Raw genomic sequence first — 27,944 nt, forward strand, 5'->3', positions numbered from 1 at the left:
ATCCATGATGAAGAGTGCCTTTCAAGTATCTGAGAATTCTTTTGATTACTTTCCAATGAGATTCTAATAAAGCTTGCATATATTGACAAACTTTCTTAACACTATAGGCAATTTTAGGCCTAGTAATTGTTACATATTGCAAAGCTCCTACAATTGATCTGTACAACTTCACATCCTGAACTGATTCACTTCCATAGCCTAAAAGTTTATGTTCATTGGTCATAGAAGTAGAAATAGGATTGGCACCTTGCATTTTGGCTTTGCATAATAGATCAGTTATGTATTTTCCTTGAGAAATGTGAATACCTTTAGAAGTATGATTCACTTTAATCCCTAAAAAGTCATTGACTTTTCTAAGATCTTTTAAGGCAAACTCTCTATTCAAACTGGTAATAAAATGCATCACAACTTGTTCACTACTACCGATGATAAGAATGTCATCTACATATACAAGAATATAGGTAGAATGACTTTTTCTCACATGAATGAACAAAGAATGATTTGACTTGGCAGAGTTAAAACCAAAGGAATATAGGGTTGTACTTAATTTTTCAAACCAGGCCCTTAGTGCTTGTTTTAAGCCATATAAAGCTTTATGTAATTTACAAACAAAATGAGACTAGTTGTGTTGAATAAATCTAGGAGGTTGTCCCATAAAAACTTCCTCATGCAACACTCCATTCAAAAAAGCACTATTAACATCTAACTAATGAGTTAACCAACCTGTAGACAAAGCTATAGTAAGCATAACTTGAATAGTTGCAGGTTTAACAACTGGACTGAAAGTTTATGTGAAATCAAAACCAGTAACTTGATGAAACCCTTTTGCCACTAACCTGGCTTTGTACTTTTGAATTGAGCCATCGGGGTTTTCTTTCACTTTAAATACCCATTTTCAGCCCATAGGTGTTCTTCCAGAGATTTAAATTTGGGCTCAAAATTAATGTAAAAATAAAATTGGGACAAATTTTGGGGTCTACAAATATGCCCTTCTTCGGTAGAGTTCACGAGTAAAGTGAGTGTACACACAAACGAAACAAAGTGAACTTTGAAAATAACAAGAAAGACCACCAAAGTTGTCCCAATATAACATGGGCTCTCTTAAACCAAAACAAGAACAAAGAGGCTTTAAAACCCAGGTGACTCGAAAAATTGATATTGAAGTTGAGTAACAGTCAAACCACCAAAGAGCATCGGAACAAGCACAATGGGAAAAACCATGCATGCACCATACTAGGACACAGGGTGTAGGGTGTCTAACAATACAATCAAGACACAAGCTACGAGCTCAAAAGGCCATATCACACATAATGGAGAGGGACAAACTCTTGGAAAATCACAACTTCAAACACTTGAAATATGGATTTGAACACCAAGATTGGGACAAACGATTTCGAAAAACTAAACTATGGAGAGATAGTGGCTCTGAACGCCCGAAACTAGAAGAGATAAGTGGCTCTGAACGCCTAAAACTGATGAAAGAAATGACTTTTAACGCCTAAAATAGGAAAAATGACTATGAAGGAAAATGGTGGCTTTGGACACCTACAGGTTGAAAATGGCTTTGGATCGTGAGCTTAAGGCCCTAACTGCTAAGAATGACTCTAGGCCATGGATAAGAAGAACGACTCTAGGTCGTGAGCTCAGGGCTCTGAATGCTAAGAATGACTCTGGGTCACAAATAAAACGACTCTATGTCATGAGCTTAGGGCTTTGAATGGAAAGAATGACTCTAGATCACAAATAAAAAGAACGACTCTGGGTTGTGAGCTTAGGGCTCTAAACATCTAAAGTGAAGAAGATGACTCTGAATGCTAAACTAAAAGAAAACAACAACTCTAAATGCTTGCAATGTGGCTTTAAACACCGAACTAAAAGAGAATGACAACTCTAAATGCTAGGAATGCGGCTTCGAACGCTGAACTAAAGGAAAATGGTGGCTTTAAATGCTAAGTTGACTAATGTCTTTAAATGCGAAACTGAAGAAATATGGTGGCATCTAAATGCCAAGCTGACCAATGGCTCTAAGTGTCGAACTAAAAATATGATGGCTTTGAATGCCAAGCTGGCTAATGGCTCTAAATGTCGAATCGAAGATGTAATGGTTCTGAATGCCAAGCTGACCAACGGCTCTAAATGCCTGACTATGAACGATGACTTTTGGACTCTAAACTGTGGAGATGTGGTGGCTCTAAACGCCTGGTTGTGAACAACGACTCTGAATGCCAAACTGTGAACGATGACTCTGAACGCCAAACTAAAGATACGATGGCTCTAATGACAGCTTTGAATGCCAAGCTAAACAATGGCTTTGAATGTCAAACTAAAAGTACGACTTTAAATGTCAAACTGAAACAAACAACGACTCTAAACACCAAAATGAAAATGCAGCTCTAAACACTGAATTGAAAGAGATATGGTGGATTTAAACGCCTAACTGAAAAAAGACATGATGACTCTGAATATCGAACTGAAGACATGACTCTGAATGCCAAACTAAAAAAAACTGATAACACTGGATACTAAAGACGAAGCTCTAAATGCCTAAACTTAACTGACAACCCTGAATGCTAGGAACGTAGCTCTAAACGTGGAAAATATGGCAATGAATGCCCAATCGTGATAGGATGATGGCTCCAAACGCAAAACCGTAGATGCGACTCTGAATGCCAAACTGAAAGCATGGCTTTGAACACTAAACTGAGAACTGACATCCCTGAATGTCAAACTGAGAAGGAATGATGATGACTCTGAACCCTAAACTGAAAATACGACTCTGAACATCAAACTAAAAACTGATGATGGCTTTGAACGCTAAAACTGAGAATGCGACTCTGAACGTCAAACTGGGGAGTGATGATGGCTCTTGAACGCCGAAACTGAGAATGTGACTATGAACATCAAACTGAGAAGCGATGATGGCTTTGAACGCCGAAATTGAAAATGTGATGAGGATGACTCTAAACGCCAATACTGAGAAGTGATGGCTCTGAACGCCGAAACTGAGAAGCAGTGATGGCTCTAAATGCCGAAACTGAGAAGCGATGATGATGACTCTAAACCCTGAAACTGAAAAATGCGACTCTGAACGTCAAACTGAAAATCGATGATGGCTTTGAACGTCAAACTAAGAAGTAATGATGGCTCTGAACACCGAAACTGAAAATACGACTCTGAACATCAAACTGAAAACCGATGATGGCTTTGAACACCGAAGCTGAGAATGTGACTCTGAACGTCAAACTAAGAAGTGATGATGATGACTCTAAACCTTGAAACTGAAAAATGTGACTCTGAACGTCAAACTGAAGGTGTGGCTTTGAACACCAAACTGAAAATGGCTCTAGATATCGAGCTAAAGACAAAAATGGCTTTGAACGCTAAACTGAAGATACGACTTTGAACGCCAAGATGACGATGCAACTCTGAACGCCAAACTGAAGGTGTGGCTCTGAACGCCAAACTGAAGGTGTGGCTCTGAATGCCAAATTGGAACATGCGGCTCTGAATGCCGAAACTGTGAAATGATGATGGCTCTGAACACCGAAATTGAGAATGATGGTGACTCTGAACACCGAAACTAGAGATGCGGCTTTTGAACGACGATATAAAGATGTGGCTCTAAACGCCGAACAAAAAAAAAAAAAAAAGGATCTGGATATCGAAATGAAAATGTGGCTCTGAACGCCAAAAGGAGAATGAACAACGGCTCTAAACGCCAAACGAAAAAGGTGGTAGCTCTGATGTCGAAATGAAAATGCGGCTTTGAACGCCAAACTGAAGATGCGACTTTGAACGCCAAAATAAAGATGTGGCACTGAATGCAAAAAAAAAAAAAAAAAAAACAAGGATCTAGATGTCAAAATGAAAATGTGGCTCTGAACGCCAAACAGAAAATGAACAATGGCTCTAAACACCAAACGAAAAAGGTGGTAACTCTGATGTCGAAATGAAAATGCGGTACTAAACGCTAAACTGAAAATGCTGCTTTGAACACCAAAATAAAGAAAGATGGTGTCATCAAATGCCAAAATGAAAATACAGCTTTGAACGCCAAACTGAAAAGAGGTAGTGGCTCTGAACGCCAAACTGAAAATGATATAATGGCCCTGAATGCTGAACTAGGAACATGGCTCTGAATGCCAAACTGCAAAGAAATGGTGGCTCTGAACACCAAAATAAAAATAATATTTATGAATTCCAATCAGAAACAATGGCTCTGAATGCCTAACTAAACTGATAACTAGGAATGTTAGGTTGAGAAAGATGACTCTGAACATCGTGACTGAGAAGACATGGTGGCTCTGAACGCCAAGCTGAAAATGGACGACTCTATACATTGTGTCCGAGAATGGATGGCGGCTCTGAATGCTAAACGGCAAGGAAACGATGAGGGGGGGGGGGGGGGGGGGGGGGGGGGATATGCCCCAGTGTAGCGTGCCACCACAACTCTCCATCCTCTAAGAAGGTATAAAAGAGACTTCATGAGCCTTAAAAGATGCTCTGCTAGCGAGTCGAAATGATCAAATCAACTATAAACACAGTCTCGCAACCCATCCGTCTGGATCACGAGGCTTGATGAGATGTCACAATGAGTCAGACGTCTCTATCTCGAAATGCTTTGCTGGAGGAATCCATCGTCATCTCAAATGGGTAATCCACTAGGGAGTCTCAAGAGAATAATCCGCTAGGGTAACTACCACGATCTCATCAAAATAATCTACTATGGGGTCATGGATAGCGGGACAATCACAACCTGAATGTCATGCTTCACTGAAAGCTCATCTTGATGAAAATCACAGGAATAGTGACCAGTAAAGCAAATATAGTATCTCTCGGCCAAGTGATGAAAACTGTAACAGATCTATGAGAGAACGATCATCTCCATAGCTAAAGGAAGGAATATGCCCCAGCATGGCATTAGATGTACCCGATCTATCCTGATAACTCAAGAATAACTCCATGGGGATGCATAAAAGATTTGACATGTACTCCACTGAAATGGTGATGTGGGAACCTATGCGCCTAGAGTAACTCCACCCAAGAATCACGACAATATCGAAAAATATGAGCCTGACTAAAAAACTCAATAAAGGCTCCACCAGAGAATCGAGACAAAATGCAATCGAATCATCAACCTGACGTGTATCTCATAACTAGGGATGATCATGCAAATCCATGGAGATCTACAAATCTCGACCGAAAGGGCGAATATGCCCCAGTGTGGCATCGAATGTGTGATAGGTTGGAAAGATCAAATGACATCAAATCATCAATCATCAACTATGCAATCCTGGTCACTCAAATCCATAACTGAATCATACCCACAGATCCAAGATGTACCTCTCGGATGAAGAAGCATGATGGCATCTAAGTGCCAAGAATTGCGGGCCTAACTGGATGGCTCCCAGGATGCTCCACTGAAGAATCATCGTAAAAATAACAAACAGGTCATCGTCTTGGTGCATGTCCCGTAAGTGGAGGTGATCACACAGCTCCATGAAGATCTATAACTCTCATCCAAAACCGAAATATGCCCTAGTATGGCACCAGATGTACGATAGGTTAGAAATCGGGTGACATGAAATCACCCATCATCAAATGGGTGATCTCCATAATCCAAATCAAACCTAAACATCTATGAAATGTCTCCCAGAATAATAAGCATGACGGCAACCAAATGCCAAAAAATGTGGGCCTGGCTGAAGAGATCCAGAGAGGCTCCACTGAAGGATCATGATAAAATAATGAACACGTCATCGTTTTGACGTACATCTCGCAAGTGGGGATAAGCATGCAACTCTGTGAAGATCTGTAAATCTTGTCCAAGACGAAAATATGCCTTAGTATGGCGTTGAATGTACGGTAGGTCAGAAACCAGGTGACATGGAATCATTTATCATCGAACATGTGATCTCCGTGATGCAAATCAAATCTAAACAACTAGGGAACGTCTCCTAGGATAAGAAACATGGTAGCAACCAAATGCTGAGAAATGTGGGCCTGGCTGAATGGCTCCACAGAGGCTCCACTGAGGGATCATCAAAAAATAGCGAACCAATCAATCATCTCAGCATACATCTTGCAAGTGGGAATAAGCATGCAACTCCGTGAAGATCTGTAGATCTTGCCCGAAACGAAATGTGCCCCAATATGACATCGAATATGTGATAGATCAGAAAAATCAAGTGACATCAAATCATCCATCATCATCGCATGATCTCGGTAATCCAAGCATAGTTGAATCAGATCTAAACATCAAAGAGGCGACTCCTAGAAGAAGAAGTATGACGATATCTAAATATCAACTATATCTCAAATACCTGTCCAAGTAGAGGTTGTCGAAAACGGCATCTGATCCCATGGCCTTAGGGTGGTCTTAAGACACGGGACATAACGTAGGCTAAGGTGATAGGGTGATAGAAATGAAGGAAAACTAGGCTTAAATACCCAAGGATAAAAAATCCATGCCCTCATATATGAAATGCAACATGTATAGTGAATCCCGTGAGCCATGGACCTGAGGATACCTAACATGAATATGATGTCGATGAGGAGACAAATGAAGCAAAATGAACTGATAGTGATATGTGTAATGATGATGCGAAGAGAGTATCAAACTCGAGATGGGTTGCTGAAAGAAAAGAATAAGGTGTGAAGTGAAAATGATGAATTAGAAGCGAAAACAAGGATGATGATGAAACAAATAACACAAAGAGGAGTAGTGATCAACTCAAATCAGACATGGAGTGAAATCACATCAACAATGAACGTAATGATGGAATGGACAATAACCTAGAGCTCCTAAGAGAATGTCACTCATCTCACTCTCAAAATATACAATAAAAATGAATACAAAGTATGGAGGGTCTCGGAAAGCTCACATATGAACTCTCATCAACAAACATACTCAATCAAGTGACCCTTGAACATCAATATACACACTCAATGATAAAAAATAATACACACATACGTTTTTTTTTTTTCATTTTTTTTTTCATTTTTTTTTCTTATTTATTTATTTATTTTACATATTCAAATGTACACACCCTGAACATGAACAAAACAAGCCCCAAATATGATATCAATAATGCATAACACGCTGTCGAGTGCTAAGGTAACAAAAACTCTCTCTTACAAGATGACTTTCTCAACTAAGAATCTCTGAACCAGTGTCCATGGGATAGATAGTGGTAATGATGTGACTACCCTCCATGTAATAAACTGAGGAGGATCACCACTCAGGGTGGAAAGAATATGAAGCAAAACAAGCAGTAGATAGAATAAAGAAGAAGAGATGAAGAACACAATCAATGAGATACGATGGAATGTAGTGATGTAGTGATGAAAAAAGATAATGAAAAGAATGTGCCCTTAGGTCCAAGGCTCATGGAACTCCCAAACAATGAATGCATACACTAAAGGGGTCTTATCCTGGTGTGAAAAATGTGAGTAAGGAAATAAGAAAGAAAGACTGTAATGTGCATGCGAGACTCAATGGACGAGCAACGGACTATATATCAAAAGGGAATAACAAGGTATATGACTAACCGAAATGATAGCCACCCATCTTGCGACCATGGTCTCAAACATAGTACCTCTTTAGCTGATCCACATTGGTCGGCTCCAAGAATTGGTTTCCATCTAAATCCATCAACCATGCAATGCCCTCTGGGGTCAACTTCTTGATGAAATAAGGTCCGCTCCAGCTGGGTCTAAACTTCCCTCTACAATCTCTAACCAATCCTTTGATGACCCTCAAGACTAAGTCACCTCTCTATAATGGTCAATCAACAATCTGTACTATCTTCCCACCACCAGTGGGAGATGAAGGAAGAAATGGACTCATCTGATCTCTGTCTGAAACCCTCAAGCTCTCTCCTCGACACATCTACGACAGTACTAAATGAAAACTGTCACAAAAACTCCTAAGCTAGGTCATCCCATGTCCTGTGTTGCGAGGACTCCAAATATGTGAACTAATACTAGGCTGCGCCACTCAGAGATAAAGAAAACATGGTGATCATCTGTGACTCATCTAACCCATGGTCCCTCATCACAGTACTGTAGAGTCGAAGATGAATACATGGACAACCAACGCCCGTGTACCTCTCAATGTTAAGCATCCTGAACTTAGCCGGTAGACTGGCCATTGGTATACTATCAAGATCATCCCAAGCTGATGAATTGTCAGATACCCTCAACTACATGATACGCTGCTTAATACGATCCATGCATGCGTATCCTCAAGGACTGTGGTCTGTACTACTGCAGGTGAGGCAACCTCAGAATGACCATGTAATAAATAAGGTGGCAATGAATTATAAGGCGTCTCATCCTGAACTATAAGCTGTCTACTTTGCTGACTGTCTATCTCTTGTCTAAGACCGGCCAAGGCCTTCTGAATAGAAGCATGGCGGTCATGAACTAATCAACTGTGACAACCCGCTGATCCATGTTTGATCTCTCGGAAAAACGAACTAAGCTCTCCTCTACTTAGACCCAAGATGGTAAATCCACATTGAGAATGAAAAACCAATCCCGAAGAGCATGAAGCACGAGATATGGTATGCATAGTGAAAACATGGAAGAAATGTTAGTTTGAACCGGAATGAGCAAAGCATCAAAGTGTAGAAGGGTTGTCCGATTGTAACCCAAACCTGTACTGATCTTGGTACACCCTCAATTGGAGACTAAAATAGGGAATACTGAATCCAAACTATGACCAAAGAGGCTCTGAAGGCCTTTAGATGTACCCATGTGTAGGGAGGAAGTCCCAATCGAAGGATCTATGGCTCAACATACAAGGTTAAGGTGGCTCTAAAAGGATAAGGGTAGACTTTAAAAGATCCCTAATAGAAGCGATTATACCCTCTGATGGTACGTAACCCTCTGCATGCCTCTGAAGAGACGGGACGTTTCCATGCAAGGTGGTCATCACCTCCACACATGCACTACCTCGACATCTTAAGGGGGTTTCCTATGGTGAAACCTCTCAAAACTCTCAACACTCAATAGTCGACTAAAGTGCACGGTGAGTGGTGTGGGTGCATTCGAAAATCCTATGAAGCTAAAGTAGAAAAAAGAAACACACTGATCACATAAATATCCATGAATCCTAGCTCTAGGCTATATAGGTCTTCAAATATCGGACTCCCATCAGCATCAACGTGTCGGCCTTCTCCAGAATGCTCCCAAACATCGATATAGCCCGTCACTAGACCCTACTCCTAACCGTTAGCTCGGTCGAAGAGCAAACAAAGTAATAAGTCTCATATCAAATACGAGATCAAGTGAAACAAGGTCGACCAAGTCTAGGGAGTTGGAGGTAAGAGGATAGATGTGTGTCCCACCCAGACAAGCAATACATGCATCACATAAAAGAATATCAGTCATGCACCAAGTAGTTATGCAAATAACATGTATATAACTCATATCTACACACAAGCTAGGTAAGAATATGATAAGCAAGATAGGAATATAACAAGAATAGACAAAATGTTAAGATAAACAAGATAATATACAACAAATAAAATCAATCATGCCAAGATGAATGAGATATACAAAAATGAGAATATACATGTCCAGGAAAGCAAGATAATCATACAACAAGAAGAGTCACTATGCTAAAGTAGGTAAGAAAATCAATCGATGTAATCAACATGTCAACATCACAAATGAACATAACAGCCAAACATATATTACAGACAAACATATCAAAGCTCTCAACGTGTAATCAACAACCAATCATACCAAGACACATAGAGAGGGGTATCCATTGATTGACCAATCAAATGCCACATTCCCCTCAACTCGAGTTCAAGTTTGAGCCTCTAAAAATCCCCAATGGAGTCGCCATTTTATGGACCCCGCATTTTTGCTCGATGCGTTCCCATTCGATGGCAAAACTTGCTTTTTATTTTATTTGGCGAAAAATTGATTTTTAGAAAAAGACTTGGAGTCGTCACTTATTTTTGTTTTATTTTTAAAGGGAAAAACAAAATAAGAAAGAAAAACCCTAAGTGTGACTCCTAAAGGAAAACCAAGTCTGTGAAAAATCGAGTTTGGGTATGGGGGTCAGGTTACTTATTGGAAAGGTACGGTGGTGAGCCGTAGCACCCCTCTAAGCCTGTATACATACGATCTCTACTAAACTAATTAAGGGAATTGTGACAATTAATTAATTAATTATGGATACCAAGAAAAATAATCAATGTATAAGTCATGATAAAAATCAATATACACAAAAACAATGATGAAATCTAATTAAAAAAATACACAAAATAAATAATAAGAGAATTATGCAAAATGATTTATTGAATTAAATAAATAAAAGATATTAAAAAGGGTTTTAAAGAAATTTCAAAGGATTTTATTAAAAATGATTTTGAATTAATGATTTCAATTTATTTACTTACAAAAAAGAATCAGTTTATTTTCTCAATTTCATTTGTATTCAATTTTCAAAAAAGCTATTTACACTAATTGTATCAAAAGAACTTATTACAAAATTTCAATTTGGGCACAAAAACTATTTTTACTTACTTTTATTAGAAAATAATGAATTTTTACAATTTTATTTACAAAAGTATTTAGATTCATTTTCATTTAAAAAAAAAAAAGTGATTTTTACAAAATATTTATAATGACATAACTTTATTTGCAAAAGAAATTTTATTTTAAAAAAAATAAAACAAAGATTTAAATCCTTTATTTTTTAAAAACACTTTTAATCCCATTTTAATTAAAGAAAAAGGATTCATTGGAAAAAAAAAAAAATTTTTAGACAATTTTATTAAAAATTAATTTTCGGGACAACTTTATTTACAAAACAATTTTTTTTTTTTTGGACAATTTGTATTAAACAAAGAAATTTATGGACAATGTTATTAAAAACAATTTTTCGGATTCTATTAAAAACATTTTTTTTTCTAAATGCATTTTTCTGAATTTTTATAAATAATGAAAAAAAAACTTTCTTTTATTAAAAATAATATTTTAAAATTATTGTTTTATTAAAACATATTTATTGAATTTTTTTCCTCATTTAAACAAAAATTTTAGTTTGTTCGATGTTCAATTTTGCATATACTCAATAAATATATACAAACGAATACTTACAAGAACTAATAAAAATAAAACCAAATAAAAGTGAGAAATAAAATATGTACCCAAATAAACTTACAACAAGTTCCACGTGTAATTAATTCGTACTCAACCAACAAGATTGTAGAGTGGGTCCATGCAAAAACAAGAATAACACAAATGTAAATATAAAAAAATATGTAGAGTCCAAAATAATTATTCAAGTTTCAAATTAGTTCAACAAATTTCAAAAATGGGCCCAAATGAACAAATATAACTCAATAAAAAGTATCTCACATGTCATAAGTCCTAATATATAATTTTTAAATTAATAGACAAAATATAAGCTCAATTAATCAAACCCAAAATATGATAAATTAAAATAAATCTCATTAGGCCTAAATTTAATATCTCATGATCCAAGCCCAATTTTAATATACACCATAATTGTCCCATGTCCAAATTGGCCAAACCCACATCAAATATTCAAGTCATCCAACAAACTTCACTCACATTGTAAGCCCAAAATTCATATTAATTAACAAGCCCACATTAATAATACACATGACCAAAAGAAATAATATATTAAGCCCAAGCAAATATCTAATTAACAAGCCCACATTAATAATATATATGGCCAAAGGTAATAATGTACTAAGCTCAATCTAGTATACCCACAAACCCAAATTAACAAATTTCTAATTAATTCATTAACAATAAATTAAACCAAATTACATATTAATCTACCAACAACAAATTAACCTCAAATTTCATATTAATTCAACAATCCAAATTTCACAAACAACAATTACTATTAAAATAAAATAAAATAATAACAAGAACAATAATAATAATAATAATAATAATAATAATAATAATAATAATAATAATAATAATAATAATAATAGAAAATGAGTGATACGGGAAAGTGAGAGAATGAGAGAAAAAGGGAAGAGGTCGTCGACCAACTGGGGCTCGCTGGTGGTGACCGACCAATGACCTTGCATGCAGTAGTGGATAGATTTTTGGAAACAAAAATAAAATAAAATAAAGATAAATAAAAATAAATAAATAAATAAAATGGGAGAAAATGGGGATGGAGGGGAGAGGGCGCGAAAAAGGCATCAGCGTCACACCGCCGACAGTGTGAGAGTTTAAGGAGGGAAAAAGAAAATAATAATAATAGTAAATAAATAAATGAAAATGAAAATGGAAGAAAGAAGTTGGGAGAAGAAGAAATGAGAGGAAAGAATGGGTCGGCGTGTGCTGTTGGGAAGGGGAAAAAAAAATTGGAAGGGAGGAGCTGGAGAGATGGTCATCGAGTGTGTTCTGTTGGGAGAGAGAAAAAAAGAAAAAAAATATGGGGAGCAGAAAAAAAATGGCGAGAGCCGTGTGGGTCTTTTTTGGGCAGAGAAAGGGTTGGAGAAAAAATGGGTTGTAGAGTTGGGAGCAGGATAGAGATGGAAAAAGGGTGAAAAAATGAGGGGAAGAGCAGAAGGATGGGGGCCCCTAGTGTGTTGGAGTAAGGGAGTGAGAGGGAAAAAATGGGGGGAAAAGGAAAAGAAAATAAAAGAAAATAAAAAATAAAATAAAAAAGGGAGAGATTTTGATGGTGGTTAGTGGTGAGGGGTATGAGAGGAGAGAGAAGGAGTGGGTAGGTGAAGGTAGGTGGAGGAGAAAAAAGGAAGATAGAGGAGAGAGAAAAAAATAAAATAAAATAAAAATATAAAAATATAATATAATATAATAATAATAATAAATAAAATGAATAAATAAAAATAAAATAATAAAATAATAATAATAATAAATAAAAAATAATTTACAAAATAATAAAGACTAAAAATTAAAGGATGAGTGGGCCTAAAATAACACATGTAATCGAAATTTAAAATTGGGCTCAAAATTAATGTAAAAATAAAATTGGGACAAATTTTGAGGTCTACACCTATTTTATTCTATCATGTCAACCAAACGTAGACTATATTTTTATAATAATAATAATAATAATAATAATAATAATAATAATAATATCAATAATAATAATTAAATAATAATAAAACAATCACCATTTGTGCATCCTACAATAATATATATATATATATATATATATATATATATATATATATATATATATATATATATATAATAACATGCTATGCTTTGAGTCTTCCATTATTTGGTATACATCAAAACATAAGACGAATAGATAATGATGGTCTTATTATTATTTAATCACAATTATTGATACGACTTAAAACATAGAACGAACATATGACGATGTTCTTGTTATTATTTAATCACTATTATTGATACTACTACTACTACATTGTTATTATTAGTATATTAGGAATGATTACTATATTTAAATTGTATTCTTAGTATAACAACTAAGTAGTGATCTAAACAATATAATTGGTGACTGGTAGTTGAGTTTCCTCTATTCCGGGGTACTATTGAATTATGTGGTTTTGTTGGATGACAAGTGTCCCCACATCATCTTTATAATGTCTTCATATATCATTAAATTACTTTTTACTTGGTAACATTTTCGTTTTAACTTTTAAAGGCATATTTTAGAATGGGAGATTTATCTATAAGACTATGTTTGCTTACAAGAAAGTTTATGAGAAAATGCGAAGGAGAGAATAAAATGAAAGAAAAATAAAAAATAAATTATTTTTGGATGTTATTTCAAACTCAATTTACTTATTTTCTTTCTTCTATATAAAAATTTAATAATTTAAAAATATATAAATTTCTAACTAATTTTAATTATATTTCAATTTCTTTTACAATGAAATCAAATACGAGAAAAATCATTTTTCTTAAAAATATATAAATTTCTAACTAATTTAAATTATATTTAAATTTCTTTTGTATTTTTTATAATGAAATTAAATATGAAAAAAATAATTTTCTTTAATATATATTTTTTTTCTTAACAATTTTTAGAACCAACATAGCTTAAAAGTTTTAAAAGGAATTGAAAATATAATTTTTTTTTTCTTTTTCACCTTTTGAATTCAAGAATTTTAGTCAAGAAAAAACAAATTCAATAAAAGCTATCAAGGTTTATCATAGATAATCTTTGACCTTTTTTTAGCAATATAATGATTAAAAATAAAAATAATTGAAGGGGTTGTTCTCATTATACAATTAATTCAATTTATATTTAAAAAAATTATATTTAAAGTAATTTTAAGAATTTTATCCAAACACTCTTAAAAATTGATTTTTACCATTTAAGGGTTTAAGAAGTTGGAAATTCTCTCAAGCTTTAAAATTGGTGTAATGAGTAGATTCATATTATTTAAGTTTAAAAATTGTTTAAGACCTTTTGCTAAAAGTATATATTTAAGTTTTTATTTTTGGGTTCTTCCATAATTGATTATATGTACCATTGAGCCTATATGTACTTTGACTAAATAGGTATTTTGAGTTTGATACAAATATTTGAAAAACTTAGGGCTTGTTTGGTTGGTGTTTTCAAAAACTATTTTTTGTTTTTGAGAACAAAAAACATAGAAACCACATTTGATAAGAGAATGTTTTTTATTCTCAAGCGTTCTCTGTGTTTTTTAAGGCCCAATTTTTAGAGAAAAAAATGGTGTTTTTCATGTTTTTGCCATTGTTCTAAAAAAAAAAAAAAACCGATGCTCTTCTTGTTTTCAATCAGTGTTCTTGCGTTGTACTATGAGGGAAAATTCTTTGCATTGTGAGGAAAAATCAGAAAATCGGTCTAACAAAAATTCAACCCAAAATTCAACATTATCTGATTTCAATATTTCAAAATTTTAACCCCATATAATTTTTAGATGCATTTCAAAGCCAAAACCTCCATAAATTCTAGGATTTCTCTTAAACCAAACAAAACATAAACAATAACACAAAAGACCAAGAACGCAAAAATTAAAAAATTTAAAAAAAATAAAACCTTAACCAAGAATCCCTGCAACAACCATAGATTTGAATTTTGGCCTCAATGAGTAATATTTTGATCTTAAAAGAGAGAAATAGTTCAACATTAGTGAATAAAAGTTTAGATTTTGGAAAAGAAATAGAAAACAAGAGGAGATAGAGGACTGGAAAGAGAATAAGGAGATAGAGGACTTAAAAAATATAAGGAAAGAAACGAAAAAAATATTGATCTTGATTTCCATCCCGACATGGATATTATACATATGTAAAATAGTAAAAATTAATAAATTTCTATACATAAATTAACTTAATTTATTTTAGGATTTTTTTATCTTTTGTATAATAATTAAATATAAAATAAAATTTAATTTTAAATAAAATTATAAATATGTTTAAACAAAAAATTATCATAAATATATCATCATTAGTTAATTTTTTTTTATATTATTAATTACATTTAAAATAGAAAAAAAAAAGATCAGGAGTTTCCAAGTATAATGCATTATTGTTTGATATCATAAATTTTATCTTCATAAAATCCAATCATTGATATTTACCAATTTATGATATTTTGATCGAATAGTTTACCAGTTATTGAAATCAAACATAATTACACATGTTTACAAAGTAATCTTTTGTTTAAAAAAATTAAAACTGATACAAAAAATTTTCAAAATGGAACATTTTTTTTTGATGAAGTGTGAATGTAAAAATTATTTATATATTTACAATATCAAGTTAATAAAGAAAATACTCAATTTTAAAAAGAAAACCAACAACAACAACAACTTTGAAACAAGTTTTTTGTTTTATTTGTTCTTAAAAATTATTTTTATTAATTTATCCAAACATGTTTTTTTTTTTTTTTTGAGAACAAAAACTATTTTTTAAAATCCAGTTTCCAAACACAATTTTGTTTTTAAAAACACCAAAAAACCATTCTTAAAAACTGTTTTCAAAACTGTTTTAAAAAACACTTCCCAAATAGGCCTTTGGTTTGTCTTCCCATTTCCAAAATTCTCAAAGAAGGTTCCTATACTTTGACCAGTTTATGAAAGAGATTTGCATCCCCTCAAATGCTAAGGTGAGATTTATTATGAGCACATGAGGTGATGCATCGTGGAAGTGGATTGTATTATAGGTTCTTAAGAGTAAGTCTAAGGGTAGCATCAATTAGGTAATTTTGTGTATTACTTTCTCAAATGATGGATTGTTAATTTGAGGTTTCTGATCATGTGGTTTTTATCTTCACACTTTGTGTGGAGGTTTTCCACATAAAAAATGTTATGTCTTGTGTGTTGGCTTGTTTTTTATTTTTTCCATACTCTAAGGAATTAATTGGATTAAAAAAAAAAATACAACTTTTAGGTGATTAAGAATAAAAACACCTATTCACCCCCCTCTAGGTGTCACCTTATTATATATTTGGTTTTTCATTGGTATTAGAGCATAAATTCTAATTGAATTTTTTTTTTCAATTCTTCTAATCTAGTATGTAGCAATAGTGGGTGGGATCTTCCATAAATAATACACCATATTTTGAGAGGGATAACTATCCTCACTGGAAAACTTGAATGGAATTTGTTCTCAAAATGCAAGGAAAATGGGTTTGGAATGTAGTGGAATTTGGATGGGGACCTTATTAAAATTATATGTAACTGGAATATCAACCAATAAACTAAAGCACAAACAAGAATAAGATAAAATCAACAATGAAGGTAATGAGGCCAACACTTGAACTCTCTTTTAATGGGGTTAGTCCTAACAAATTAGTAGAAAAGCCACATGTAAACGTGATAAAGAGGCTTGGGATATTCTCTCAGTAACCCATGAGGGCACTTTTACTATGAAGTTGTTCAAGATTTAGATGCTTACCTCAAAATTTGAGAGCATTAGAATACAAGAGGATCAGACTTTCTCTGCATTATATTCAAAACTTAGTGATATTGTGAATTCATTTTTTAATCTAGGAGAAGGAATACCTGAGTCCAATGTTGTAAGGAAGATTTTAAGGTCTTTTCCTAAGAGATGTCAATTCTATGAGAGTTGATGAACTTGTACGATATCTTTAAACCTATGAGATGACTCTACTTGATTCTTAGAAGTCTAAAGAGTCTACTTTTAAAGCTTCAAAGAATGAGAAAGGGAGAGAACGAAAACTTTAAAAACATAGAAATAAAAGAGCTTGCTTTAATGTCTACACGAATAAAGTTGCCATGAAATTTCATAAAAATACCTATAGGAAACAAGACTCGAGGAAGTGTAAAAGACTTGAAAATACCTTTGAAGAAAAAGATAAAGGCTTCTCTAAAGATAAAAATATTGAATGCTTTAACTATGGTGGACTAGGACGTGTGTCTTTTGACTATCTTAGTCCCAAGGATATTAAAAAGTCTACATAGGTAACTTGGAGTGACATGAACTCAAATAAGAGTGATTCCACAACTTTTGGGGATCACAGGTATGATCAAAATTATTATCTTTCGTTTATTAATTTTTGTTGATTCTAAGCATGATGTAGGTAGTGACTGTGATAGTAATTTTGATGATACTGCTTCTTTTCTTAATAACTTAGGTAAAGCATATCAGTGTTTATTAAACAATTGCATCGAAGTTACTATTGCTTATAAATCACAAAAAAGGATCTTGGTATGCTAAACGAAGAAAAGTTAAATTATATTGAAAACAATTGATTTCTTAAGATTGAGCATAAATCTCTTCTTGAGAGAAATAATTATGCTTTAACTCAATAAATTAAATACCAAATAAAATCCCTTTCTTCAAAAAATGAGATCTTTCATCCTAAGACAAAAATCTTGAATGAAATAGTTGATAAGTGTAAGTCGCATGTAGATAAGAGATTTCTTAGTTACACTAACAAGATTCGTTGAAAAATAGTCTTTGTTAAGGCAAGGGGGAAACTCTTAACTTTGTTGCCTCTTCTAATATACTAACCCAATGCACTTTTTGTAGAAAATCAAGGCACACTTAAAGTAGATGCTTTAGTAGAATTTTTGAGAGGTATGAGTCCCATTTAAATTGGCTAGTGGATGAATCAAATATAGGGAATCTCAGATCACCCTATTCCCTATCCTAGGAGCAGGTTAGGTGTATGATTTTCTTCCTAAAGCTCTCGATCTTAGTAATGAAAACAAAAAGACATTAAAAAAAAAAACGAATCTAGATTAAAGTGTTATAGAAACCTTTATCTTAGATTTGGATGTTTCCAAATCAAATTCGTGTAATGAAGATGAAGCCTGAAATATCGAGAGGTTCTTGTAGACCTAAGATTTTCCATCTACCTTGATCTTGACATTCCAAAAGTGGGTGTTTGGAAGGGTGGATACTATGATAAGCTCAAGTTACTTAAGCCCGTAGGGAACCTTATATAAACCCCTTTAAGGGTTTAGGGTTTAGGCTTTTGGCATTTTCATCATTGTCTTCTACAAAGAGATTGAGAGATGTAGGGAATACTGAATCACTTTGTTTCTTATCCCAGGCTTAGGTTAGGTGCATGAAAATCTTCCTAGGCCTCTAGATCCTATGAAAAAAATCATGATAAAGAATAATAATAGGGAGAAAAGAATAAGAGAATGAAAACAAAAAATACAAAAGAACAGAACGATTTACATGGTTCACCCTAAAGCCTATATCCATGGGCGAAGATGAAGAAGAATTTCCATTATTATTGAGAAGATTATAGTCCTATAGCTCTCAAATCTCAAGTACTGCTAATTACACTTGAAAAGAGACTCTCTCTAAGTCAAAATCTCTTTATATGTATTTTCCTAATTACATAAGAAGATTCTTTATAGGAAACTAACTGTATAATTTTCAAAGATATTTATTTCTAAAAGAAGATCTCATAATAGGATATTTCCTTTATGATAATAGGAAACTCTCTTACAAGAATATATGCTATTAGGAAATTATCAAAGACTTTCTAATTTATTCAAATTAGAATTTGAAACATACATAATTTAGTTGAATATAAATTTCAAGACATTTTCTATTTGATAAACATGTCATTCCTTTTCTTTATATTCAACTTCCAATGTTCCATGTACTTCTTCACCTATTATTTACCAATTTTTGTGTTGAGGTATTCTATGCTTTTTCTTATTATCTATTCTATTTTTTTTTTGAAGAAAATATGTAGGAAAATATTTTTTTTTTAGTTTGCTTTTATCATGAAAAATATGAAAGAAAATTAAATATAATTAAAATTAATTGAAAATTCATACAATTTTAAATCATTTAATCTTAATGAGTTAAAATAAGTAAAATGAGTTTGAAGTTGTATATAAAAATAATTTATTAGATTTAAATCTATATATTATTTTTTTTTAAGTCTTTCTCTCCATTTTCTTTGCTTCTAATTTTTTGGAAATCAAACATAGCCTTAATCTTTATATAGAAGGAAAAATAAGTAAAATGAGTTTAAAATAACGTAAAAACATTTTTATTATCTTTCAAACTAATTTTTTTTTCTTTCTACTTTTTATCTCCATTTTCTTTCTCTCACTTTTATTTTGTTCTCAAATTTACCTAAACCAAACATAACTCTAATGTTTATTCACTCAATTGTTTTCATTTTCTCCCATTCTTATTGATTGCTTACATTCTAAAACAACTAAAGAGCTTTTATTGATGAATTTAGGATACGTATGACTCTCAAATCAAACCTCATATTAATTTGATAAGATTTTTTTTGCCAAAGTGGCAAAGCATACGATCGACTCTATGCAGTTACAAACTCACAATTACATTTACATATTTCAAATGCTATTCACCCCTTAGCTCTTTGAGAAGCCATGCCAGCCTCTAACTGAGGCTGAAACAAAACTGGCTCACAATTTTTTTTTCTCTGTAAATAAAAATTACATATATTAATGGAAAACACAGAACTACCAAATGATGCCGATAATCTTATTATTGTTTTTCCACCGTTATAGGCACTATTATCATTATTCTAGTGGAAATCATTTGTTCTATTTAAATCAGATGCTTTCTTTAATAACTTAGGTGTGATTGACTTAGCATTATTTTCCATAGAAAACATCATCACCACTTGACGGTTTAGCAGTTTGTGGTTCCGAGGTACCAACAAATTATTTGGATTTCATGTATTGTAAACTGCACCAACATCATCTGGGTGGGTTGCATTTTGCTCTTGTCATTATACAATATTATAGACATTATTAAGAATTGGGACCGGCCCATAACTTATGGGTCTCACCTAGATTTATGATTGAAGAATTGAAGTCATTTTATTTTGTTTTATTTTATTGGTAGGATTAAGAATAAGACAAGTACAAAATTGTAGATGAGAGGTACCATCCTGTCGAAAGATCTGACCTGAAAATGCATAATTGCATATTAATTTTAACATGGAACATTGCCCACCTACCATTCTCCAACATATGCCATTCCCAGAGCTTGATTTGAGATTCTTTGCTCAATCTGTGCTTTCATTCATCTATTTAATTAGTGAAGAAAGAAGCTTTCCATTGAGAGCAGGCATGCGTCTAATATGTATTAGTAAAAGAAATATGATTTGAGTGACACTTTATCATTATGGACTATTAACTATTCCTTGAAAGGATGCTAGGACAAGTATGAGATTTAAAGGCTTGTATATCTTCATCACTTGATATTTCGGAGTGTTATAGGCAGTGTAATCTTGAAGTCACATGCACCATCAAAGCTTTTAGATGGGGCCTAAATTTAAATCTAAAAAGAAAATACTGTAGCTCAAAGTTTAAGGCATGGATTAGTTCCTTGCATGAGGACTAATTATTGAAGTTATTTGAATTGGGTTTTGCCTTTTGATGAAAAAGTAGACTAGCTTGATTCCCACGAACTGACCCAAAAACAAAGGTCCGCTCCAAATGCCCTTTAATTCCACTGCCTAGTGCATGCATTCTTACAAGGCTTGAGGCCCCATCTTAAGTAGGTGAAATATCATACATTGACGCTTGTTGGGTTTTTCTTCTTCCAGTCACACACGTTTCTACCCTTGAAAAATTGATGAATTTGGTTGTTATATATTCATGGATGTGACCATCAATTTATAACACAAATTTCCGGAAAGTAATGAGCATGGAGGCAATAGTAACTTTAAGACAACATGCTACCATATGTTTTATTAAACCAAGTCGATTCTTTTTTATCTTTGTTTTAATCGTTATGTTAAAGTACTTTTCTATATTTCCATGCTTTAGCGAGAAGGGAAAACTTATGAGAAAAAAAAAATTAGGGAGAATGTATTTTATATAACAATTACTCATCATTTATTTCACATACCTCCCTCTCTCTCTCTCTCTCTCTCTCTCTATTCCCCTTAATAAATGCTGAAATGTTTTCATCTTTGAGTTTTCCAGACACATCAAGCTTGAAAAACATAAGGAAAATGGCCAATTAATTATGACCAGGAATTTCAATTTTCAAGCCTCCTGAGTATTCCTTCAATTGATCAATAAATCAAAGACCCGAAGTTACAACTTACAAGCATATGGGGCGGTTTCCCATGTCACCTGCTGCTGCTGCCCATGTGTTCTTCATTCCCATATGACAGTTGTCCATCAGCCTGAATTGAAAATTATGTCTGTCAACGTAGCTGAACCCAACGAGTGAAACTTCCTAGCAATTATCTCATTTAGGCATTTGCCCATACATATATATATATATAGCTGAACCCACCTAGTCTACGAGTGAAACTTCCTAGCAATTATCTCATTTACGCATTTGCCCATACACACACACGTATATATATATGCCCCAGGCCTAGGCAGACTTCATTAATTACACGGGAATTAAGAGTTTTCCTCCGCAATGAAATTAAAGATGATGATCTCTGCTAGTTTCGTTGGCAAGAGACTTCATCGTCTTTGTACTTGTTTATCTTTCAAACTAGAATGTCTTGGCCGATCAATCTGGTTTCTAGTCTCATCCTTTTACCGCTTGGTAGTTCTTCGGGTCAACCCTTTTTGGATTCAGCTTTGTTATTTCCCATGTCTTTCCTTTCAGGGATTTTTGGTCCTCAAGGCTTTGAAGCCCAGGACTCATTCCTTTAGGCCTAGGAACTTGGATTTGTTCTTCACCTCAGTGTCGGCAGCCACTGTTTCTAGCATGTCCACAGTGGAAATGGAGGTTTTTTCCAACAACCAGCTTCTGATTTTGACGCTTCTCATGTTTGTAGGGGGAGAGGTTTTCACTTCGATGGTAGAACTCCACTTGCGAAGGTCTAAACTTGAGAAGCCATGGATAGCAGAAAACAAAATCGATTCCGTTACTAGCATTAATGGCAGTGCTCCTCTGAGTCCTGGAAAACCTTTTGGTCAAGTTGAGTTGCGGGTGGTAACCGTTCCTAGTACGGACAAGTATTCAAAACTAGAAACAGAGCAGGTTCAGAGACAAATTGAGGGCCAAACTGAGTCATTGTCTACTAGTGAGTCTCTCAAATACCGTTCAATCAAATTTTTAGGGTTTGTGGTGATGGGGTACCTCGTAGTAGTTCATGTCGTTGGAGTCGCACTAGTGTCAGCTTACATAGCCCTTGTGTCAAGTGCCAGAGATGTACTAAAGCAAAAGGGCCTTAAGCTCTTCACCTTTTCACTCTTCACAACAGTTTCTACTTTTGCAAGCTGCGGTTTTGTCCCAACAAATGAAAACATGATAGTGTTCAGCAGCAACTCTGGCCTGCTTCTTATCATCATTCCTCAGGTCCTTCTAGGGAACGCCTTGTTTCCATCCTGCCTGCGTTTCTCCATATGGACTCTGGGGAAGTTTTTCAACAAAGCCGAGTCCAATTACCTGCTGATGAACGCAAGGGAGATTGGATTTCTGCACTTGCTTCCTAGTCTCCATTCCACTCTTTTGGTTCCTACTGTTCTGGGCTTCATCCTAGTACAGTTCACTTTGCTTTGCTCCATGGACTGGAATTCAGAAGGGTTGAATGGCCTGAATTCTTATCAGAAAATCATCGGTGCCCTGTTCCAGAGCGTGAACTCAAGGCATACAGGCGAAACAATTGTGGATATCTCAATTCTCTCACCTGCCATCTTGGTGTTATTCGTCGTAATGATGTTAGTCTCCCGTCTCTATCTTTCATTTATAATTTTTTTCTTTATTTATAAAATTTATATTTTAAAAATATTTTAGATAAATATATTTAATAATTCTCTAAAAATTAATTTTATTATTTTAAAAAATAAATTTTATACATGATGAAATTTGAAATCAAACCATATGATGAGTTAACGTATCATACTAAAACTCTAAGGGTTTGCTTGCATATGAAAACTTTCAATAACATAACATATATAGATTGTATTATTACCGGTTTGACGCAGGTTTGAAACCTACATTATTGCTTCGTGATTGTAGTATTATTTGCAATTTAAAATATCGATTTCTGGGGTTTTCTTCTGCCCTTATCCCATGATATTTGATTCAGTCTCACATGCTAGACCATTGACCATTTTCATTTAATTGGTTACCCATCACATGTCTATCTATGGTCAAAATTATCATCAATCAAACAGTAAAATATTTAGAATAGGATCTAGTTAGGAAAACCAATTGGGTTCTATGCTTCAAAAGGAAAATAATTATCTCCGAAACAAAATAAAGCTGATTGATATTTTGACCCGTTTTACATTTATTTTAGCAAGTATTTTTAATATTTTTAATACTTAAATTTTTTTATCATTTAAGTGATAAAAAGAATTGAAATGATTTTTATAATCATTTTCAAACGCACTTTTCTTACATAGAAAAATATTTTATTTTGAACAACTCCTTACTTCTTCCTCTTAGAAATATATTTTTCGATGTTTATATTTCTATTTTGTATTTCTTCCACATTAAAATATTTTAAAGGTATGAGATTTTGACAATTTTAAAACGAGTTTGAACAATTGAAAATGTTAGATACTGACCTTATTTCTTCTACCATAAATTAATTAGAATTATTTTATCTCTTTTTTTCAGTCTGTTAAGATGTTATTGCATGGCTGGCTAACATAAATATTTTAAAAGAAAAGAAAACCAATCATTCATGTATAAAATAACCATGTCAAGTCAAATGGAAGAAAAATTAATCCAATTATTGTGATTAATTATGATTTCCTCTACCATAAATTAATTAGAATTATTTTATTTCATTTTTTTCAGTCTGTTAAGATGTTACTGCCTTATTGGCTGGCTAACATAAATATTTTAAAAGAAAAGAAGCTAATCAAATGGAGTCAGAAACTAAGGGAAAATAGATGGATTTCATGATGAGTAGTTGATATGGACTCTATGTTCCATATGTTTTAATATTTTAGTAGTTGATATTTTTGAACTTTACAAAATATAAATTGCATTATGAGAAGTATTCATTGCATTAATATATGTTTTTGCTTTACCAAACTCAATTATATTCATTTATATAATCTAACATGTGAAGCCAAATCAAACACTAGTTCAGGTTTGAGTCAAACATTCAATTTATTTGTATGTATGGAACATTTGGACATGTTTGATAATTATTTTTAAAAACTATTCTTTGATGTTATGTGAAACGATGTTATTGCATGGTTGGCTAACATAAATATTTTAAAAGAAAAGAAAACCAATCATTCATATATAAAATAACCATGTCAAGTCAAATGGAAGAAAAATTAATCCAATTATTGTGATTAATTATGATTTCCTCTATCATAAATTAATTAGAATTATTTTATTTCATTTTTTTCAGTCTGGTAAGATGTTATTGCCTTATTGGCTGGCTAATGCAAATATTTTAAAAGAAAAGAAGTCAATCAAATGGAGTCCGAAACTAAGGGAAAATAGATGGATTTCATGATGAGTAGTTGATATGGACTCTATGTTTCATATGTTTTAATATTTTAGTAATTGATATTTTTAGAACTTTACAAAATATAAATTGCATTATGAGAAATATTCATTGCATTAATATATGTTTTTGCTTCACCAAACTCAATTATATTCATTTATATAATCTAACATGTGAAGTCAAATCAAACACTCGTTCACGTTTGAGTCAAACATTCAATTTATTTATATGTATGAAACATTTGGACATATTTGATAATTATTTTTGAAAACTATTCTTTGATGTTCTGTGAAACGATGGTTTGTTTGGAAATCTAAAATATTTTTAATCTGTTTTTAATATTTTTAAAAATAATTTTTTTGTCTAGTGTTTTATTTTTAATCATTTTACATATTTGTATAATTATTTTTTAAAACAACCCTTAGAAAATATGTTAAAATAATAAAAAAACAACTTAAAGATGTTTTATGAAAATATGGTATTTTATGTTCTTAAAAACAAAAAACAAAAAATAATTTTTTATTGTCAAATATATTTTTCTGGATTTTTATTTTAGAGAATAAAAAACTATTCTCGAAAACACCTTTAGTTATACAGAAATAACATAAGAATTAAATAAAAGATGTATGAGGTGCATTTGGCAATATGACATAATTAACAGGTGATTTTGACATCCCCAAATTAATTTATTCACATTTGTAAGATAATTTGATTTATTATAAATTTGGATAAGATTTAATTTGTAGTATTGTAGCATCACCCCAGAAAAAAACAAAACCAACTTTTACCATAAAAATTTGTCCAAAAATTTCCATTCATGCTTTGCAATGGCATTAATTAATGTTTTAATCCACAGGTACCTTCCTACTTATACTTCTTTCCTACCCATAAAAGGTGATGAACAGTCTTCAGAAATATGCAATGGAGGGAGGAAGAGAAGAAGGGGAAAGATTGTGGAGAATTTAATATTCTCACAGCTATCGTACTTGACCATCTTCATCATCCTTATCTGCATAACGGAGAGGAAAAAGATGAAAGATGATCCTCTCAACTTCACTGTGTTGAATATTGTGATAGAAGTGATCAGGTAAGGTTTTGTCATTCCTTTTGGTTTTGTTTTTTCTTGAAGTAATAATTGGGTATAGTTTGCAATTTCATCATTTCTTGATTATCGATGCATGTCATTCATCTAGTATTATTTACATGGATTATCTATATGAAAACATGTGATTATATTTATTAATATTTCAGAAAGGCAGTGAAAAATGATTAATGAGCATTAGAAATCATTAAAAAGCCACATAGCCAAGTTGTTTCTTCAAAAACATGTTACAAGAATGTATGATTTGAATCCCTTCACATAATCTATGGAAATCCATCTCTCAACGTCCAACTTTTGGGCATGATTTCAAATTTTCACCTAGCTGAGAAATACATGCATTCATCTTAAATATATCGGGACAAAGAATGTTGGGGAACCTACCAAGGGTAGCTTGCAAGACCGCTCGTCTTCTTTGAAGAGAATCCAATTCCTAGTGTTTGAGGTTTTGGATTTTATTCACTCCAAAAGCCTCATGTATATATGATTATGATTCAAATATTTATGTAAATCTTTCTGTCATCCACCACCTCAAAAACAAATCAATGTTGACTAGGATGGTAATGGGGCAGGTTTTTTCAGGTACTTGCTTCACCCCTAATGGGACATGGTTCAATTTTAATAAATGAGTTTGGGACGGGTTTGACATTTTTTTTTTTAAAACCCGGGGTGGGTTTGGGTATTACCCTGTCCCGCCCCGCTCGATTATATATAAAATTAATTTAATTTAATTTAATTTTACTATTTTTAATATATAGATAATAATAAAATATTTTTAATAAAATAAGTTACAAAAATTACAATAATTTAATTATTTATAAATATATTTATTTTAATGTAATTAAAAATTTTTAAAGTAATTTTAAAAAAATTCAAAAAAAAAGTTAAACGGGGCGGGGCGGAGTGGGTATGAGAATTTATCATACCCGTCCCGCCCTGCCTTGTTTAATTTTTTAAATGAGACGGGGATGTGAATTGTTTTGAATAAATAAGGCGAGGTTAGGATGGGGGTAACCCGTCCCGAACCCACCCCGTTGCCATTCCTAATGTTGACTCTCAAGATAAACAAATTAGTTAGTATGAAAAAGTTGCATATTATATGGGCATGCATATGTGAATCTATACTTACATGTTGCAAATGATTTGCAGTGCCTATGGAAATGTTGGGTTCACAGCAGGCTACAGCTGTGAACGGTTGATGAAGCCTGATAGTAGTTGCCAAAGTAAATGGTTTGGATTCTCGGGAAAATGGAGCGATGAAGGGAAAATAATTCTCATTTTTGCCATGTTTTTTGGTAGACTAAAGAAGTTTAATATGGATGGGGGTAGAGCATGGAAGCTCTTGTAAGTTGTAACGGAGGCACAAAGGCTGAGGCTATATTGATCTCATGTAGGATATGAAATGTCAATCCTTAGCTATCTACAATGCATGAAAAGTTGACAACTGCTTAATTTTAACAAAGGAATTGATGAGTACTACGATGGATGAAGAAATGAGAGATTAATCGGACTAGGAAGTTAGTGCAATCTCCTTGTGTTCTTCAATATATAGGTAATTGGACTCCACTCTCTTCACAAATTTCCCCAAAATCCATGTTAAAAACAATCTCCTTTTTAGAAGAATTTGAGGGAAACAAAATTTAGGACTTGACCATAAGAGGATTAGGTTTATGCTCACGGTCAATCGACTATAAAAAGGACTATAACAAAGTGTCATCATAGGTGGTGCTGATAAAGCTTATGGTCATGACCAGAAGTAATCTTGTGACTATAGATCTATGGCCGAGGAGGACTAACTTCCGCAACTAAAAAGGCTGCACTTATGACCATAGTATTCTCTTGGCTACAACCAAAAGTGGCACAACAATGTAGACATCAGGTGATACAATAACAAACTCCTTTTGGACTTACTTTTTGTGCTATGCAAATTTTTTATTTATAATAAAATATTTTTTAGATAACTTCTAACCACATGAATGTTAATATTTATTAATTTAT

The 27,944-nt window shown here is 33.1% G+C and overlaps 1 protein-coding gene across 1 annotated transcript; it reads left to right on the forward strand.

Moving 5' to 3' along the window:
- The first annotated feature begins 21,767 nt into the window (after positions 1-21,767).
- On the forward strand, positions 21,768-27,390 carry LOC117909845 (sodium transporter HKT1-like). The gene is made up of 3 exons (XM_034823892.1): positions 21,768-23,090; positions 25,704-25,934; positions 27,096-27,390. The coding sequence occupies exons 1-3, from the start codon at positions 21,838-21,840 to the stop codon at positions 27,292-27,294; spliced, it is 1,683 nt and encodes a 560-aa protein (XP_034679783.1). The 5' UTR covers positions 21,768-21,837; the 3' UTR covers positions 27,295-27,390.
- The last annotated feature ends 554 nt before the right edge of the window (positions 27,391-27,944 follow it).

Source organism: Vitis riparia, unplaced genomic scaffold (assembly GCF_004353265.1).
Source record: "Vitis riparia cultivar Riparia Gloire de Montpellier isolate 1030 unplaced genomic scaffold, EGFV_Vit.rip_1.0 scaffold418_pilon_pilon, whole genome shotgun sequence".
NCBI classification, from domain to species: Eukaryota; Viridiplantae; Streptophyta; class Magnoliopsida; order Vitales; family Vitaceae; genus Vitis; species Vitis riparia.